Here is an 18,543-nt window from a genome sequence, read left to right as displayed (position 1 = left end):
CAGGATCTGAGCTTTGTTACAGGTTTCAGATGCTCAGATGCTGTGGCAATAAGCTCAGGATGGATGGATGGATGGATGGACAGACAGACAGATCTGGGCTCCCTGAGAGCATGCAACAACTCTTTCAGTAACAATGTTGGACAGGGATAGCATACAGCCTGCCCTCTCCCATAGGATCTGGGCTGACCAAAGGCTCCTGCCTTGGAGAAGAAGAGTGGAAGAGCACTGTGTACCTGTGGAGAGAGGCCGTTGCTGACAGGGTTCATGTGATTGGCGGGAGCTGCAGGGTTCATGAAACTGTCCGAGTAGCTGGAGAAGCTGTGTCGGGCCCCATAGGCAGAACTGGTATCAGCGGCGGCAGCAGCTGCCAGCCCTCCCTGGTGCATGGTGGATGGTGGCAGGGGCTGGGGTCTGTGCACGGTGCTGCTCCCATCTGTGAAGAAATCATTCATAGGGAAACATTCATGAGACATGACAGAGGCCGCACATGCATCATCAGGCAGTGGGGAAGAGCCCAAGGGCTGCTGAGGGTAACAGCAGGGAGAGGAGGGAGCTGGCACAGACCAGAGAGGCATTCCCGTATAGTTCCCACTGTTCTTTATTTTTCCCAAAATTGTGATTGAATGTAATGTTCTCCAGCCAGTGAGGAACTGACTCTGGCCAGCACCCAGCATTCCCTCACCAGCTCTGCCGATGCACCTCAATCCTGACCAGCACCCCTGCTAATCCAGTCCTTGGCTTCCCATCCAGGACTGCCAACACAGCTGAGTCCTGACCTGCAGCCTACCTGACTAGCCTGGGCATGGGTCTCATGGGAGCACAAACGGCGAAATCGTACGGCAGTTTTCGGAGCTCCTCGGAATATTATGTGGGAGTCTGAGATGCAACCAGCAAACACTCACTCCCTGCAGTTATGCAGAGCAGGAACTGAGCTCTGTTCTCCACGAGGCCTCCTTGCTCCTGATCTCAGGAGCACTCTCTTTTACAATACCAGCCTCTCTTTTGCAGGTAGGTCTAGACCAGAGGGTTGCAGATTTGCTCCATTCGGCGTTCTCTATTCCCCTAGGTCTGGAGATCGAGTCGCCTGAAAAAGCTCCAGTAGTGTTCCCCAAATCCTCCCTACTATTTCTAAATCTTCCTTCTCCAACAACACCCCCCTCCCCACAGTTTGCTGGGGCGGCGCAGGTGAGGGAGGAAGAGATGTTACGGACAGTTCAGTCTAGAAAGAAATATGCAGGAAACACAAGGCAGGAAGAGATGTTTGTTTGAGGTCCCTAAGTTTGTAAAATCCTTTGTAAGGACCCAATCCAAAGCCCATCGCAGTCAACTGGGGACTTTCCACTGACTTGTACGGCCTTTGAATAAAACCCCAGCATCCCCCCCCCCCCCCCCCCCAGCCAGAAAACCAGCTCCGCAGCCAAATCCAAGAGCTGGTGCAAGGGGCTTGAATTCGGACTCCAGTGCCGGAGGTTAGCTGTCAGCTGCTGCCCAGTGCCTAAAGCCTTGTGTGTGTGGTTGCTGGTGTCCAACTCACTACAGTGCAAAACGCTTTGGTTGCTCTGTTAAACGGGCTCCGATACTATTCTTATGTGACTTTCCATGGCTGCTGCTGCAGAACTGGACAGAGCTGGGCCTGGCTTTTCAAATGTAGATGGTAGTTGGAAGATTTTTTTTAAAAAAGGGGAAAAATACAGAGGAAATGTGGCACAGTCTCCCACCTGCCTGGTTTCACGGTCAAAGCAGCTGCACATGTAGGTTTCCCCTTGGGTGGGAGGCCAGTGTTTCACTCAGCTGAGCCATGTCACCGGTCCCACACAGAATTCACTCTGGATTCATTAGTCTCCACTCTCAGTGACATGGTAAGTGGAGCTGCCATAGTCATGGGAGACCTTGATGCAGGGGATATTGACCAACGGATATTAAGCAGACCAGCTGTGTTTGGTATCAAGAATGGAAACCATTGAGCTTCCATCCGCCTGAATCAAACATTGGCCTCCCAATCAAGGCCAACCTGCATAGAGCAGCTGCTTCAAAGGAAGGTAGTGATGGGAATCCAGCATGGTAGGGTGGTCTGGCTGGCGGAGTGGAATAATAGATGAGAACAGACCAAGAAATAACCAACCACTTTATTCTGGTAGTTGGTGCTCACCTTGGGAAATAGTGGTGGTTGGGTAGGTGGAATCTGGCAGCTGGTAGGGTGGTAGAGTCGGCATTCCAGTTGGCGGAAAGCCCCCTGGCAACAGGTGATTAAAAGCTGCCAGCTGATTGGCTCCTGCTTGCTTGCGCCACCTGGCTCTTCGGTTACTGAACCACACCTACGATGGAGGACAGGAAAGAGAGGGTGAATCGTATCAAGTTCCATCCATTGCAGAGACTGTCCTGTTTCACCGTGATCTCTGATGCATTTCCTGATCAATAGCATGACACTGGAGGAATCATAGTGAGAGAGAGGAAGGGTGAGCAAGAGAGAGGGAGAATGGTTCAGTGGTTAATGCGTTAGCCTAGAACTGGGGAGACCTGGGTTCAAGGTTCCTGCTTTGCCACAAACTTCCTGTGTGACCTGTACCTCAGTTCCCCATCTCTAAAATGGGGATAATAGCAGTGCCCTGTGTCAGAAGGATGCAGAGAGAATAAGTACCTTAAACATTGGTTTGTGCTCAGATCCTCTGGTAGTGGGAGCCAAATAAGTATCAAAGCGTGAGAGAAAGGATAATTACTAAGCCTGTGCGTTCCAAGAGGGCCCCTAGGAAGTGGAGGTACTGCTGTCATCAGGTCCATTTGCCTCATTATCTGGCAACTATGTGAATCATGCTGTAGGATTAGGTTTCCGTAATGTCTGCACAGGTAGAGAGGATAAATAGCTAGATGAACATCTCAGCTCCTAAGTTTGACAAGCTAAAAAGACAGGACCAGAAGGAATACAGAGTTCTCCTAGTTTCTCTGTACTGCAACAAATCAGTACTGCATGTGGCTTCCCTGCAATAGGCGCTGCAGCCCATCTAAATTGCTGTGCATTAAAATAAGCCCAGTATTTATGCATGTGCAAAGCTGGGCTTGCATCACCCTGTTTTACCTATGAGATTCAAAAGAGCTTTTCTAAATGCATGCGTCTGCCCTGGTGTGTTTTATCACAAGCCATCTCTCTCCTGGATAGCGTGAAGGGCTGCACGAGCCCTTTCTAGGGTCTGGTTTATTGTGTTTAATCAGCAAGGCTCTGAGGACCGATCCCTGTTTGGGGTTGAGAAGTATGCGGATAAGCTTTCAAGCCAGATGAGAATGCAGCTGCTGGACTCTGTGAGGCCTAAAGGGCTAGAAAACATGATTAAATTTCACAGGGACAAGAAAAAATGGAGCAAAAATCAAGAGTGAAAAGCATTCAGGGGCGGGTGGGGAAGTTCTCCATCAGGCTTTCAGGCTGCTCAGTGACAGATTAGGAACTGGGGTGACAAAGGTGGGGGGTGTAGTTCCCAAGAGCACCCTCTGTTTTGGTGAACCAAAGCAAACCTCTCTTTTGTGCATGTAGTGAAGACTCTGGATCTGATTTTCCTTTCACTTAGGGCCTGAAGCAAAGCCCTTTGAAATCAACAGGCGTAGTTCCACAAACTAATGAGTATAGTCCCTCATGGGCTACTTTGTGTCACATTGGGTAAGTTTAATTCCCCGGGGGGGTGGAGGTGGGGAACAGGTTTTCTTTATGCTCTTCCTGTTTAATGCATTGCTAGATCTCTCCAGGTGCATGCATTCTGCTAGTGACTGGGTTGTACGCTGGGGCACAGTGACTTGGAGAGATTACGGCAACAGGCGAGGTTCAGCATAGGCAAGTGTATGGACTCACATATGTCGGGACCAGGACTGAGGCCAAACAGCAGGGGAGAGTTGCAGGCTGCAAGAGGAAGGATATGGGTTTGTTGCAGGAATCCCTGTGGAGATTGTCTGGCCTATGTTATGCCAAAGGTCAGTCTAGATTATCATAATGGACCTTCTGTGCTTAAAATCTATGACCCTGCAAAGGGATGGGGCAGTCCAATGGACTTACACTCAACATGATCAGTCAAGACAAAGGGGAAAAACTCAGAGGTGTGTTTGTTTGTAACACACTAGCAAACTGTCTGTCACACACTCTAGTGGATAACAGCCTACTACTGCTATCATCTAATAGAGTTATTCCTGTAGCTCAAGTGGTGTGATGCTGAAGGTTTCGGATCCAAACCCTGCTGACGACACATATGGAGGAGGGGTCAGTACGTGTGCATCCCGGACCATAACTGTGAAAAAGAAGGTAGGATGATCCTACATAGCCCCCTACTTCATGCAGTCATTTACATCAGTGCGAAGTGGGTGTACCAAATTATAAATATTTTGCCATTCTGTGTACAGCTGGGATGGAGAGAGGTTTCCTGTCCTGAAAACATTTCTGAGATACTAAAGAGCTGAAAAGTCAAAATTTCAAAAAGTTTCACAAACTGTAAATCCAATACATGTTTTGGGGTGGGCCAATCAGAACATTTCATTTCAATAATTTGGAAAGATTTCATTTCACAGTTTTGACCATTTTGTATTTTTTACTATTGTTAGCTTAAATTTTGAAACAAAAAGCCATTTTGAACCGGAAAAACTGGAATTTTTCATTTTGAAAATGTCATACTGTTTTGACAAATTTGAAACTTTATTTTCCAAAAATTTCTTGGGTAAAATAATTTATAGAAACCAACCTTTTCCCGCACACAGTTTTGGTTTTTACAAACTGGCATTTTCCAGCTAAAACACATTTTGTCGGAAAATACCTAACCACCTTTACTTCCATAGCACCTTTCATTTGAGGATCTCAAAGCACTTTACAAACCATTCAGTTGCACGATTAGAGCTAAGGGTGTGTCTGCTTGGGAAAGTTTTACCACTTATACTCTAGTAATGCTGGTATAACTCTGAAAAAGGCACTTTTCTTCTGGAATAAGAGTTCCCTCATGGGGATTATTACCAGTATAACTATAGCTGTTTAAATTCACACTTTAGCTTATACTGGTATAACTTACTTGGGTAGACAAGCCCCAAGTGACCAGCTAAGATTCAGTGTGGTATTGGACTAGGATCCAGGCAACCTGGGTCTGCTACTTACCTGCTGCATTGCACTGGGTAAATTATTTCATCTCTGTATGCCTCCGTTTCTCCTCCCACCTGTTGTCTGCTTTCTAATTAGAGCACAAGTTCTTAATAGGAAGGATTGTCTTTTACTCTGTTTGTTCTGTGCATAGATCTCACTTTGGGCCTCTAAGTGCTACTGAGACACAAATAATAATAATCCACACTCAGTCATTTATCAAAATAATTTAATTTCTTTTTCTCTTTGTGGGGCATTCATGCGAAGTCATGATTTTTTGGGGCCTGTTTGTTATTTAAAAATCATTAATGAATTTCCCCCTGCCCCTCCAATCTCATTTACTGAATGGCTTGTGCTGCTTTGTTATGATTGGTCACATAAGTCACATGGTATTGTTTCTGCTTCTTGACTGGAGGGGTGTAACTTCTACAGCAAGGTTTCTGGCAAGGGCGCTCGCAGAAAGTGAATTTTAAATTTGCTTTCTGTGGATGTTGGAGCGCGGAAGCTCGACATTCATTTTTGGTGTGTATTCATTCTAGTGACACTTGATTGCAAAGCAGACACAAATGGGGTGCAAACATGGATGAAATTAATTGATTGAGCAGCACAGGAATTGCAATAGAGGACCAGGGGTTCATCTAGTGCAGTATGCTGTTTCCAACAGTGGCCAGCACCGGCTTCAGAGGAAGGATCCTTGCAGTTGTAGTTATGGGACAGTCCTCCCCAAGTGCAAATTTCCTTCTATATTTAGAGGTTGACTTATGCCCTGGAGCCTGAGTTTTTATGGCTCTTCTAAAGATCTTGGCTTTTTTAATATTTACTATTCTAAATCAGGTTATTCTTCTTATTCATACAAATGTCTAATTCTTTTCTGAACCCTGCTAAGCTCTTGGCCTGAGTGATACCTTGTGGCAATGAGTTCCACAGTCAATTGTGCACTCTGTGTTTAATTCATGGGCAAATTTCTGCATTACTCACAAATCCACTACAATATTGTTATTATATCCATATTAAGGATAGGTAAACTGAGGCACATAGAGCTTAGGTGATTTATCCAGTGCCACACAGTAAGTCAGTGATTGAGCTGAACACAGAACCTAGGAATCCTGACTTTCATTTCCTTGCTTTAATCACTATAACCCACCCTACTCAGATTCCCCATGTTCAGTTTTTGGCACCCATCCCCAAGCATTACCAGCTAAAACAGGGACAGAGTGGAGGGTCAAAAGGATGAATTCACATCAAGGTTCATAACACTTTGTAAGCTCTTTGGGGCAGGGACTGTCTTTTTTCCCTGTGTTTGTACAGCGCCTAGCACAGTGGGGTCCTGGCCCATGACTAGGGCTCCTTCATGCTATGGTAATACAAATAATAAATAATACTAATAATTTAACATTTTGTTTTTCATTGGTCATACAAAGTAGATGCTCCTGTCCTGTCCCCCATTTGTACTCCAAACACCCCCCAACCCCCACACACAATCCCTCTTCATTCATGCTAACAGGGAATCTTTCCTCTGCTTATGACATCACCTGCTCCCACTGCAACAGTTGACAATGACCCAAGAAAATTCAGAACATTCAGATCAATTGGTGAGCAGTGGAAGGGGGCAGACAAAGAAGACGACAAGGTCCTTGGCTTGAAGAGCTTCCGTTCAAACCCAGAGCTGGAGATGGTGAAGAGGTGACGACAACACAGGAGAGAAACTGTCTTGGTAAAAATATCAATTGGTCAAGATCTCTGAGTCCGAAGAGAAAGAGAGCTGGCACTCCAAGGGAGTAAAAGCCACTTCATTGAATTCTGACACTTTCCTGAAGTTGGACAGGGTGGGAAAGTTCCTTTTTATAACTGAGAGCCAGATGCTGGCAAATCCACTGTGGATTAGGAGTTTTAGAAGAAACACATGGAGAGGGATGGGCAAGCAACCTACCCACAAAGACTCCTGTTCCCCCTCGGGTGATTTTGTCTGTTGGATTGGCTAACATATGATCAAAATGCAATTTCGGAGAGATTTGCGTTATGTTATGTTACATCATGTACGGTTATTGTCTTCACTCTCACACACATGCGCGTGCGCGCACACACACACACACACGTTCAAAATTGAAACACAAGGCTCCTCGCTGCAGCAGTGTCAGTGAGTGAACCAGAGTGAGCTTACGACGGTGCAAATATTGTGAGGGCCTGGGAATCCCATTCAAGATCCCCCTGCTCAACCCTTCACAGCTCTATTTGTCTGATACTGTATTAGCATTGGAAATGTGACCACTGACTTCAATGCGAGCAGGATCCGGCCCTATCTAAGCACTCACCTGCTTGTGTTTCTATTCTCATAGCAACCTGCTGCCTTTACTGCTCTTTCCCCACTCTCATCTGTGCACATTTAATTCATCCCACCAACCCGCACTTGGAAGGCTCTCTAGTCTCCAAAGACCCTCCCTTTTCTCCTGAAGATCCCTCCCTAAAAGCCTCTTCTTCCTCTAGTCCGTCCCAAACTGATCTGCTCCCCGGTGTTGTCTCGCAACCCCCTCTTGAGCCTACTGTTTTGTTTCTGTTTGCGTTGGAACATACGGTGGCTTCGCCTTGATACGGAGACCTGCCACCGCCCTTCACAGTGCCATGCAATTATCAGAATGGCCAACGGTTATTTGTTTGTTTACTCCTGTCTTCCTGCCGGCTGCTATGTGTAGATGTGTTCCACATTTCCAACTAACAAGTGCATATCCTTGGAGAGGAAGGATAGTCTTGTAGTTAAGGTACTAGATGAGCGTTCAAGAGATCAGTTCCCTCCTCGGCTCCCTGCGTGAAGTCACTTAGCATCTGATCTGCAGTCTGTGGAAGTCTTTAAAATGAGGGTAATACGACTTTCTTTCCCCGGCCCTTTGTTTTGTTTCTTTAGCCTGTAAGCTCTTTGGCGCAGGGGCTGTCTCTTACTGTGTGTATGTGCAGCACCTCGCACAATGAGATCCCAGTAGCTGGGGTCTCTAGGCCCTGTTGTAAACCAAATAATAAACACTCATTATAACGAGAAAACACAGGTGCGCCCAAGGAGCTTCGCAACTGCACGCTAGTGATTCCGAGCCGAGGCTGGCTAGCGGATGATATTAGGGCCTTTAAAACAAAACCAACAGACAAAACCGCTGAAACCATCCACAAAGGAATGTATAGGATTTATCTCCCTTTGCAGAGGGAAGGACATTTCATGGCTGAAACAGGTTAATTCTGTCCCTTCTTTATAACCCACCGGAAAAAAAAAAAAAAAAAAAAAGAAGATACATTCCAGCTAATGACGTTAGCAATTCTTTCCTTCCCCCACCCTTAAAGGTGGCTCAAGGCTTTAAGCTTAAAAATCATTTTATTGGTAGTTAAAATACACAGGCTCAAGCATCTAACTGTAATGCGAGGCTCACTTCAAAGGGAACCTGCTTTCGCTTCACAACAGTTAAGGTTTTATCAGCCACTAAAGATTCTCCAGCCTGAAGATCCTGTTACCAGCATGTTAAGCCCAGGGTGAAGGCCATGGCTGCTAAAACCAGACCATTGGGGGGTGGAGGGGAAGAGGAGGAAGAGGAAGCAGCCTTGAAGCTGTCCATCTGCCTGCTGCAGCATTGTTCCCATCCATAGGCCATCAGGATGGGCTTGGGCAGAACTGCCTAGCTAGTATCTTCCTTTAGGACAAGCTGTCTGGCACTTGGAAAAGAGGCTGCACAAGGTACCTGGAGGCAGGTGGACATGCATGTCTGGAGTCTGCCTCGTTTATAAAGAGGCAAAAGGTCCCTTGGGTTCATTTGTCCATTCACTGCAGGAGGATCCATTCACTGTAAATTCACTGAAGATGCACAGGACACAGGAGCAAAATTTAGATCACTGCAGGCAGCATTTTGCATCTGATAAAGACATTTGGGGTCTGCACAATGTCATCGGTGCAATATATCGAAGTGACAGGTTACAAAGAGCCGATTGCTGGTCCAATATCCCTGCATGAAGTTTCTTATTCCAAAAATTGATTTAATTTTGGGCAGAGCCCGAACAGGGTGTGGCTGCTCTTCATTTTACACCCGATGCTAATAGGGACTTTACCTCTTGTATTATCTCACATTGCCTCTCTTGAAAAGTGATTGTAAATACAGCAGCTCAAATGGACACTATTGGAAGGAGGAGAAGAGATTCTTCTAACCGTCTGCATTAGAGATACCACATGGGATCTGAGAATCAACCTGATTTGTTTCTTCATCTGGTATCTCTAACGATAAGACAGATTTCGCAGCTGGAATTTAGTTGGGCAATTTCACTGAATGTGCCTGGTGCAGATTAGAACCCAGCTTGTTCTCCCATAGCTGCACTGACTCTTCAGGGACCACCAGTAAGGAAACCAGGCTTGTTTCAGTAAAGGAAGTTGCTGTGGCTTGCCAACATGTAGGGAACAGATATGTGGAATGGGGAGGTGCCATTTTTACACAGTCCCTTTTTGGGCTAGCGAACACAAAGCAAAATCCACCTCCCCTTTCTAGTCTCTCTCTCCCTTTCCCATTTGCTCTCACTGCAGTGATCTTCACAGCCTGCCGGGAAGAACAAAGGAGACAGTGATGCTACACAAATCATACCGTGGGGCATGTGCTTGCAAAGGAGTGGGGGGCATGGCATTCCACCCCGGAATGCCCAACAAGTCACGGTGGGGGAAACTTGTCTCTGTGCAGAAAGCCCATGCGCCAGGCCTGTGCACCAAGAAGCCTATACACCACTTAAGTCCACCACCTATGGGCGTAAGTGGTGCATAAGCCTCAGGTAGACCTTCTGCATATGGGGTGAACTTCCCCCACTGTGATTACCAACACCATGGTCATGTAGGAACCCAAGCTTGCTCATGAACATAGAAAAAAGTTATCTGAACTTATTATTTGTATTTCCCTAGTGTCTAGAGACTGTCAGTTGCCATGAGGGCCCTGTTGTACTGGGCTATGTACATACACACAGTCAGAGACAGTCCCTGCCCTAGGGATCTTTTGTTCTAATTAAACAAAGGGTGGGAGAAACAAAGCATTCTCCTTCTCCTCCCCATGTTACAGATGGGGAAATGACGTACGAAGCAACTAAGAAGCCTCCCCAAGTCATTCAGGGTGGTTGTCACAGAACCAGGAATTGAATACAGATTTCTTGCATACCAGGCCAACGCCTTACCCACAAAACCACCCACCTTCTGTCTTAGCAGCTCAGACAGATTTGGTTTGAACTTGGGACAAAGGTCAGAGCTGGTTCTTATTTAAACTGAACCCGTGCACCCAATCCTGCCAATACTCGCACTCGATGTACTAGCCACTTGTCTATGCACCCAGTACAGCCACACGGCCAAGACAGCTGCCTGCCAGGGGAGGCTGGACTGAATTATCCCAGCAGACATCGAGATCTGGGTCAGCTCCCACAATTTGTCAGACAAGGAGAAGGAAGGGAGGTCAGGAAGAGCTTCTCGTGGGAAAGAAAGGCCGCTGTGTTCCTCCTCAGCCTAATGAGGACTCGATGTTGGAGGAAGATGGATGGGATGAATGAACTGGTAACTGAAAACAGGGATGGAACAATCAAGTCCTGCCCTCAACCTCAGACAGAAGGGAAAAGGCACAACATGCGTTTGCTTCCACATGTTCAAAGAGTTGCAGAAATCAGGGATGGAAGAGACCTATTTAGTCATATATAGCCCAATCACACGAAGAGTCTGAAGTCAACGTGGTGACTTACCGGCATAACTAGGGATGCCAACCTTCCAGGATTGTCCTGGAGTCTCCAGATTAATCTTTAATTAAAGATTACATCATGTGATGAAACCTCCAGGAATATGTCCAACCAACATTGGCAACTCTAGGCATAACGATTGCTCATGTGACTTAGGTTTTGCATGATCGGGTCCTTAATCAACTCCTAGGGACCAGTGCAGGATTGTTTCCTATAGTGAATTTTATGTGTGTGTGTGTTTTGTCCAGTCCACCTGTAAATGTCCTGAACAATCACCAGCTATTCAACTGAGAGGGTTGAGGGTATGTTCCCAGAATGGTGGGGACATGGGGGTGGAAAGGCACTTTTTGGAGCTGACTGGATGAGCTGAGTTATTGTTCCTGTCTTCATGTTTGCTTTTTAATGCTGGTGGGGGGATTATTGTATTGGAAATGTAATTGCCAGGGCCCCTAGAGCTTTTGTATAATTTTCTTTATTATCATTTACATTCTACTGACATAACTAAATAAATCACCATGGTCCCTTTCTCTGATCTACCATCAAGAGCACAAATTTTGAACACATATGCCTGAGGAAGGATGGCCCAGTGGTTAGAGCACTAATTTGGGACCCTGGTTCAGGTCCCTGCTCTGACACAGGCCTTGGGCAAGTCACTTGGTCTCTCTGTGCCTCAGTTCCCAATCTGTAAAATGGGGATAAGGGAGTTACACAGTAAAGCTAGTGAGATGCACAGATAACAGTGCAGGGGTCATATAACTACCTAAGACTGCTAAACAGAGCTACCCATATGTTTCCTCTGCCAGATGATGAGAAACGCAGGAAAGACAACAGAGAGATACATGCGCCGCTCAAATGATCATCAAAGGTTATTTAGATTTTGACAAATCTCTACAGATTTAGAAAGCGGCTTATAAATATGTTTAGGTCGTAAGCATGCACATTTGAAGCAAGGCATTGTATTTACCTGTACAGGTATTGCTACAGAGCAAAAGCCGTGCACAGGCTACCCTATGCGAACTAGCTTGAACCCAGCTAGCAGGGTAATAATACCAGTGAACACAGCACAGTGAAGGCTTCAGCTCGGAGTACAAGCCTGCCATGGACCCTGGGTACATACTTGTCTCACAAGCCTACCCTGAAGCATATGGTCACTGCTGTTGTTACCTGCACTAGCTGGATTCAAGTTAGCTCAGGTAGGCTAGCCTGTGCACAGCTTTGGTTGTGTAGACAGACCCGATGTCTGTACAGCACCTTGCACAATAGGGCCCTACCACTTCTGGGTGCTACCACAATATAAATATTAAATAATATTATTAGAGATGATCAAACTATTCTTTACAAACAAAATTATCCAATTAATGTAGCTGTTTTTTCTCTTTGAAAATCCTAGGAACTGTGAATGTGTTAGTTATCTGTAAGTATCTACTGAATGGGTTGGACTGAATAATATGGACTGTTTGCCAACTGTTTACTTCAGCTATTCACTATTTACCATTAGTTATTCAAGATGTGTGACTGGTCATCTATGACATTGTCTCTGATCCTTGATTGGATGCCTGAAATTGTTTTTAAACAAGAGGATAGGGAATAATGAATGACAGATAATGAACAACAAATAAGAAATACTATTGTCCATTCATGAATACAGTCATTCACATATAAGTACATGTGTTAATACAACGAGTAACCCATTTCTCAAGTACTTTTGCAACCAACATTTCATCCATCTGCTTATATGGTCCTAATCACCATAGTATCTGAGCATCTCACAATCCCTAATGGATTTTATCATCAACACTCCTGTGTGGCAGAAAACTATGATTTCCATTTTAACAGCTGGGAAACTGAGGCACAGGATAAATTAAGTAACTTGCCCAACATCAGACAGAGATCTTCTGTTTGAATCAAGAATTAAACCCTTGGCTCTTGAGTCCCAGTCCAGAGCACTGCACACCGGTGCATCCTTCCTACTCATCTTATGAAGGATGTTATTAATATCTGCATCTAGCAAATAAAAAGGACTAAAATTATGGCTGGACTGAACAGCTGTTTGGAATATGAATGAATGTTTGTGAACATTGTTTTGCAGTATCTTCCAGTTCTACAGCATATATACAGAATTTCTCAATGATCATTTCAGTGGTCAAAAGAAATGCTGTTAAGTAAATAAAATGAAGAATAAAATCACTGTTTTCAGTTATCTATTTATCTCCCCTGCAAACTATATGTCCTGGGGATAAACTGGGAAGCTGAAAGACACTAGAATAAATTCACTGATGGCATAAAGCAGTTGCATAGCAGTGAGAGGGTTTTTTTTAAGTGCCTGATCTCCGCTTGAATACCTGCTTCTTAGATGGCCCAATCTTAACAGTGTTACAGTTGCATTTAAGCCTTCCAAAACAGGCTTTGATGTACACACCTCACTGAGGTGAATAAGGTGTTGGGAAGTAGATTTCCCGCTGCTATTGTTTGGCTGGCGATAGGGTTTAACAACAGAACAGCAGCACGTTGATTTACATTGTGGAGATTTTCTTTTTAACAGAAAAAGCTATGAATCTTCTACAAAAATAGCTTCAGTGCTGTGGGAAATAGATAAAAGATTAAAATATCTTGGCAAACACCAGGCTTGATTCTAAGAAACATTTTCCATTGTTAACCACAATGAAATCTACTAAATTGGTGCCCTAGTAAATAGCAGACCTGCAAAATTGGGGTAATCGCCAGGAGAACAGATTGAGTGCCATGAATTTCACTGGCTCTAAGCACTGGATAAGTGGCACACTTATTTGCTTTAAATGGCACATGGGATGGTGGCAGAGGTGGACCTAGAGGTTCAATTTAGAGAAGGGTGCAGCTTATCTGAACCTTTTTGGTCTGATAGTTAAAGTAAAGTAATGAAAACCATGTTCCAGTGCTTATTCCATCTGAACTAGTTCCTCCATGTCTACGCTGCAAACTTACGCTCAGCACTAAACCAGTGTGAAATGGATCACCATTTGCTGCTGTAAATTACCTCCCGTGTTCATTTCATACGGATCCCTTGCACTATGAAAGCAAAACAAGTTGATCTTGCCTAATTATAGGTCCAGTCCTGAAGTTCTTATTCAGTCCTGGCTCCCACTGACTTCAGTACGGGTTTTGCCTGGACTAGGACTGTAGGATTGGGCCTGTGAAGGGGTGTATAAAGTCTTCACTGACAGGAAAGGGCTGGGGAGACTCCTTGTGCTAAAGTAGCCCCACCCCTCCAGCACTGCCAATCATGCCTGATAGGGAGGAGGGCTTTTAAAGGAGAAAGCTGCAATACACAAGGGGGAAGCACCACAAAGGGAGTGACTAGCTCCTGGAACAGCAGGATGAACCCTCACACCGGAAACCTCCCAGCTCTGCTGAGTCCCCAGGGGTAAGCCCGCTAGGGAGGGGCTGACTCAGCTACCCAGCCATTAGGGCTCCAACAAAGCTGCCACCCAGGCATCCCTGAAGTTAGGCGGTGCATTGGATCTTTTTTGCCTTGTTACTGACCTCAGGATGGGCTTGGTTTGTGCAGAGCTGGACTTTTGCTTTTCCCCCACCCAGAAGCAAAGTCAACCTGCCCACAAGGGCAGGGCAACTGCCAGGAGTAAGAGGTGGCCTGCTGGTACCCTGTTCTAGGCCAGCGCCATGCTGGAAACTGGGCATAGCAAGAGGCCCCAGCCCAGCTGGGATGACATCCCTGGGACGCTTTTTTTACAGGGCCCACTATGTTTTTTGTAATGTTTAATACACTTAATGAAGTAGGAGAGACTCTATCCAGTAAAATCCCCTCCCCTCGGCCTCAATCCCTTAACTGGCACCTTTCTGTTTCCATTTGGGGCTGTGCCAGTTACAAGGACTCTGACGTATATGTCAGAAAGCATGCATGCAATTCTAAGCTCATCCTCAGGTACTAGGAGGTGAGGGACATCCGGGCAATTCTTATAGATGATCTTTAACTTTGCCAAATCCACGTGGAGAAGAACTGCCACCATGGTTTGGGTGACCTTGGAGAGCAGAAGATTTGAGATCCAGCCTAGTGACTACTGGACAGATGTGGGGCTTTTTTGGAGGGTGTGGTTTGGGGCAAGGGAGTTGTGGGCTTTCCTTTTATTGGACCCATCTCCATTTCTATTTCTAACTCAGTCTGGGGAGGTGGGAATGACCAGCTACAATAGAATGAGTAATTCAGAACAGTCCTTACTGGCTTTTCAGAGTGGAATGCTCCTTTAAACTTGGCTGGGTGAGTGTTCTAACCTCCCCCCCCCCCCACTCCCACCCGACCTTTTCCCGGGAGCTGAATGTTGACTGGCATGCCTGTGCATTTATTTCATTGTCGGCCTCTTGCAGTGCATGGGCACATACAGGAAACGCCACTGACATGGCTGCCACAGTGCCAGGGGCTGCTCTGTGTGGGTGCCCCCATGTGTGAGAGAGCCATTTAGCTGGCTGCGTGCCACAGAGCATGAACACGCCAACCCGGCCTCTGCCAGGAAGAGTCCCTGATCCTGAGCATAGCCTCTCACACAGTTCCTGAGCACAGTCTCCCCTGGCCGCTGCCAAAGATACAGGGCAGCTGTTGTGTCATAACCTCATAGCAGCCCCCCATGCAAGAAATGCAAAGGAGTCAAACCCCGTGGAAGAAAGAAAACAGTTTCCACTGACCTTTGAGAATGAAGGGATTGCATTAACAGAGCCCATTTGGAAAAGTCTCAAAGAGCTTTAGAATCAACTAGTCAGGCACGCTGAATTAAACTCAAGCAGCCTCACATGTCTCCAATTAACGCTCAGATCTGGGGAAGACGTTGACCATCTCCACACGACGCCTCCAAGTGCAGAAGGTCCTCATGATGAATACTAACAGACTGCAAGACTAACAGACTGGGTGTGGTAAGGTCTTTTATTGGACCAACTTCTGTTGGTGAGACAGACGAGCTTTTGAACTTACACAGAGCTCTTCTTCAGGTCTGGGAAACTAACTCCACCTTGTATTTAGCTGTGACACTCTGAGTTAGTTTCCCAGACCTGAAGAAGAGCTCTGTGTAAGCTCGAAAGCTGGTCTTTCTCACCAACAGAAGTTGGTCCAATAAAAGATGTGACCTCACCCACTTGTCTCCCTAATATCCTGGGACCAACAACCACGCATGTAACAGACTGCCACATAGAGACATACAATCCACTGACCACAGAGATTTCTGACTGATAGAGTACTGGGCTCCCCAGCGCCTTGACACATTGCAGGCTGCTGGAATCCTCTTTTACTTGCTGGGAACTTGACTCCAGACTAGAAGTCTTTCTATAGCTGGAACAGAAAAGGGACTGGATTCTACGGGCCAGACCCTCAGCTGCTGGAAATTGGTATAGCTTCATTGAAGTCAATGGATGCCATTTCAATCAATGGAGCTATTCTGATTTGAACCACCTGAGTCTCTTGCCCTGCGTTCCCACATTACTGAATTCTGCAGAACATCATCCATTGACTCATTTTGATGGAAGGAGAAACGGAGCCCAGTTGTTTGCACTGGGCCTTGTGCATCATTGCCTGCTTTTGAAAATGTTTTCATTGCTCAAAGCTCCAAATCAGCTGAGAGGCCGGTGGCCACTTATTCCCCATTTGCTTTCTTGGTGCTTTCTGGTGAATTTTAGCTTTTTTTGGTGCTTTCTGGTGAATTTTGGTGCTTTCTGGTGCATTTTAGATTTTTTTCTCTGTCTTTTCCTCCAGTTAGTCAACTGAGAAACCCAGAGCAGCACTTAGCTACCACAGTGATGTGCTCTTTAGAAATGCTGCTAGATAGATCAGCAGACAGCATTAGATCAGGGAGGAACCATGACCCCAAGAGATTGGGCACAGGACGGAGAATCAAGACTTCTGGGCTCTGCCATTCGCTTCCTGTGTCACCTGGGGCAAGTGACTTCAAGAGCTGGTTGGGAAGTTTTCATTTTGAAATGTAAGTTCAATTGAGGTAAATAAACTGAACTAAAAAGGTTGAAATTGAAAAGAATCATTTTGAAATGATCAAAATGCAATGTTTCAATTGACCTGCTCCAGGTTTTGGGTTTTTCTTCAGATCTTTTGGCTCGTGAAAATTTTTGAGTTGTTGACATTTTGTCCCGATTTGGGATGAGAAAAAAATTCAAAATCTCAAAAATTCTTACAGGATGGGAAAAGCATTTCCCACCCAGCTCCAGTCATGTCTCCTCTCCAGGCCTCAGTCTCGTCATCTGTGCTGTCAAGCTCCTAATGCTTATCCATCTTCCTGAAGCACTTGGAAATGAAAGGTACTATACAAGCTCAGTTCAGAAGGAGACATTCAGCAGCTTGCAAGTGAGTCTCACGTGACCTGGGACTTGCCTACCTGAGAGATGTCCCCTTCTGCGATGCTACATTTCTATATTTGAGATCAGTAGAGGTATCTGACCTAAAAACCCCCTAGTTTAAATGAGAGGAAGATGCTAGTGGGCATTTTCTGTGAGGAGGCCCTTGAATCTTGATTTGAAATCCCTGGCCCCGACCTGGTAGCTTGATTTTGCTGATATTCACGGCACAGACCAAAGCCCCTCTTGTTTTCATGGGCAGGGGGAGTGAGACTTGGAGGCAGAATGAGGAACCTATTTACTCTGTTGATTTACACCAGCTAAGGATCTGGCCCTAGAAGACTGGACACCTGATGGTGGTCACTAACCAGGAAGTTAGATGTCCGTAATTAACTGCGCCCACAGAACTAGATACGGAGTTTAACCTTGGGCCCAGGAAGCCTACTGAAAACAAGGCACCGTAACAAAGCAAAGAGTTCACCATCATTAATCTAGGTTTTATAAAACCAAGACCTCCCTGGCTCTAATCCAGTGTCAGCTCAGGGCCTCGTGCTACCATTGGGATCAGCAGTGCAGATGCCCCAGCCCGGCCTCTATGTCATGAGGCTAAGGGTATGTCTACACTTCAAGCTGAGGGCATATTCCCATCTCAAGGATATGAATTCTGATTGGGCTAGCATGCTAAAATAGAGTGTGAGCAGCAGGAAGGGCTAGCCATGCTGAGTATGGGCCTTGCATCTCAGACAGGTCCGTACACAGGGTGGCTAGCCCCTCCCACAGCTCACGCTGCTGCATTTACCCTCTGTTGGTAGTGCACTAGGCTGGATCAGAGCTAGCGCGGTACATCTCCTTGAACTGGGAATGACATCCCCATCTGGAAGTGTAGACATACCCTGATTAGCAACCAGCACTGCAGTGACCCCACCTTGGTACGGGGAGCTTGACTGGATTGGGGACTAAATGCAAACACCTGGCAGGCATGGTCCCACTTGACTCCCAGTGGTCTGGTTGTTTGGGGTGGAAGTGGGAGCAAATGAAGTGAGAGTGACCCAGAAAAAGGAACCTCCCAAGTGTACAATTGGAGTAGAACACAAGGGGACTGTCCTGTTCCCATTCCAGTCAATGGGGGTTTTGCTGTTGCTTTCACGGGCAATAGGTTCAGGCCCTAAGAGTCTGACGCAAGACCCACAGACATCATTGCAGCCTGTCCATTGACTTAACACCCCTCTAAATGACATGTATCTTGGACCCTGTCGGTGCCAGCATGTTGGACCCCTGTACCCTGACTGCACAGAGGTTACTATAGCCCTATCGAAAATATCACTCACTATTCCATGATCTTCTTAGCAGATGAGAAATAGGAGCCCACAACTGGTCCTGCGTCCCCCTCCCCTTGT

At 46.0% G+C, this 18,543-nt stretch overlaps 1 protein-coding gene across 6 annotated transcripts in view; it reads right to left on the bottom strand.

Annotated features, from left to right (window-relative positions):
- PAX7 (paired box 7) overlaps positions 1–18,543 on the bottom strand; it is a 154,317-nt gene that overhangs the window by 62,950 nt on the left and 72,824 nt on the right. For all 6 annotated transcript variants that reach the window (XM_074933900.1, XM_074933899.1, XM_074933902.1 and 3 more), the window contains 2 exons: positions 2,150–2,315; positions 234–433 (listed from right to left, as the gene is read on the bottom strand). In XM_074933900.1, the coding sequence (XP_074790001.1) occupies positions 234–433; positions 2,150–2,315 (366 nt within the window). The remainder of the gene's footprint in view (positions 1–233; positions 434–2,149; positions 2,316–18,543) is intronic.

This window comes from Natator depressus, chromosome 18 (assembly GCF_965152275.1).
Source record: "Natator depressus isolate rNatDep1 chromosome 18, rNatDep2.hap1, whole genome shotgun sequence".
In the NCBI taxonomy this organism is placed as follows: Eukaryota; Metazoa; Chordata; order Testudines; family Cheloniidae; genus Natator; species Natator depressus.
Note: the sequence above shows the minus strand (reverse complement) of the source record. Positions and strands in the feature narration are given on the sequence as shown.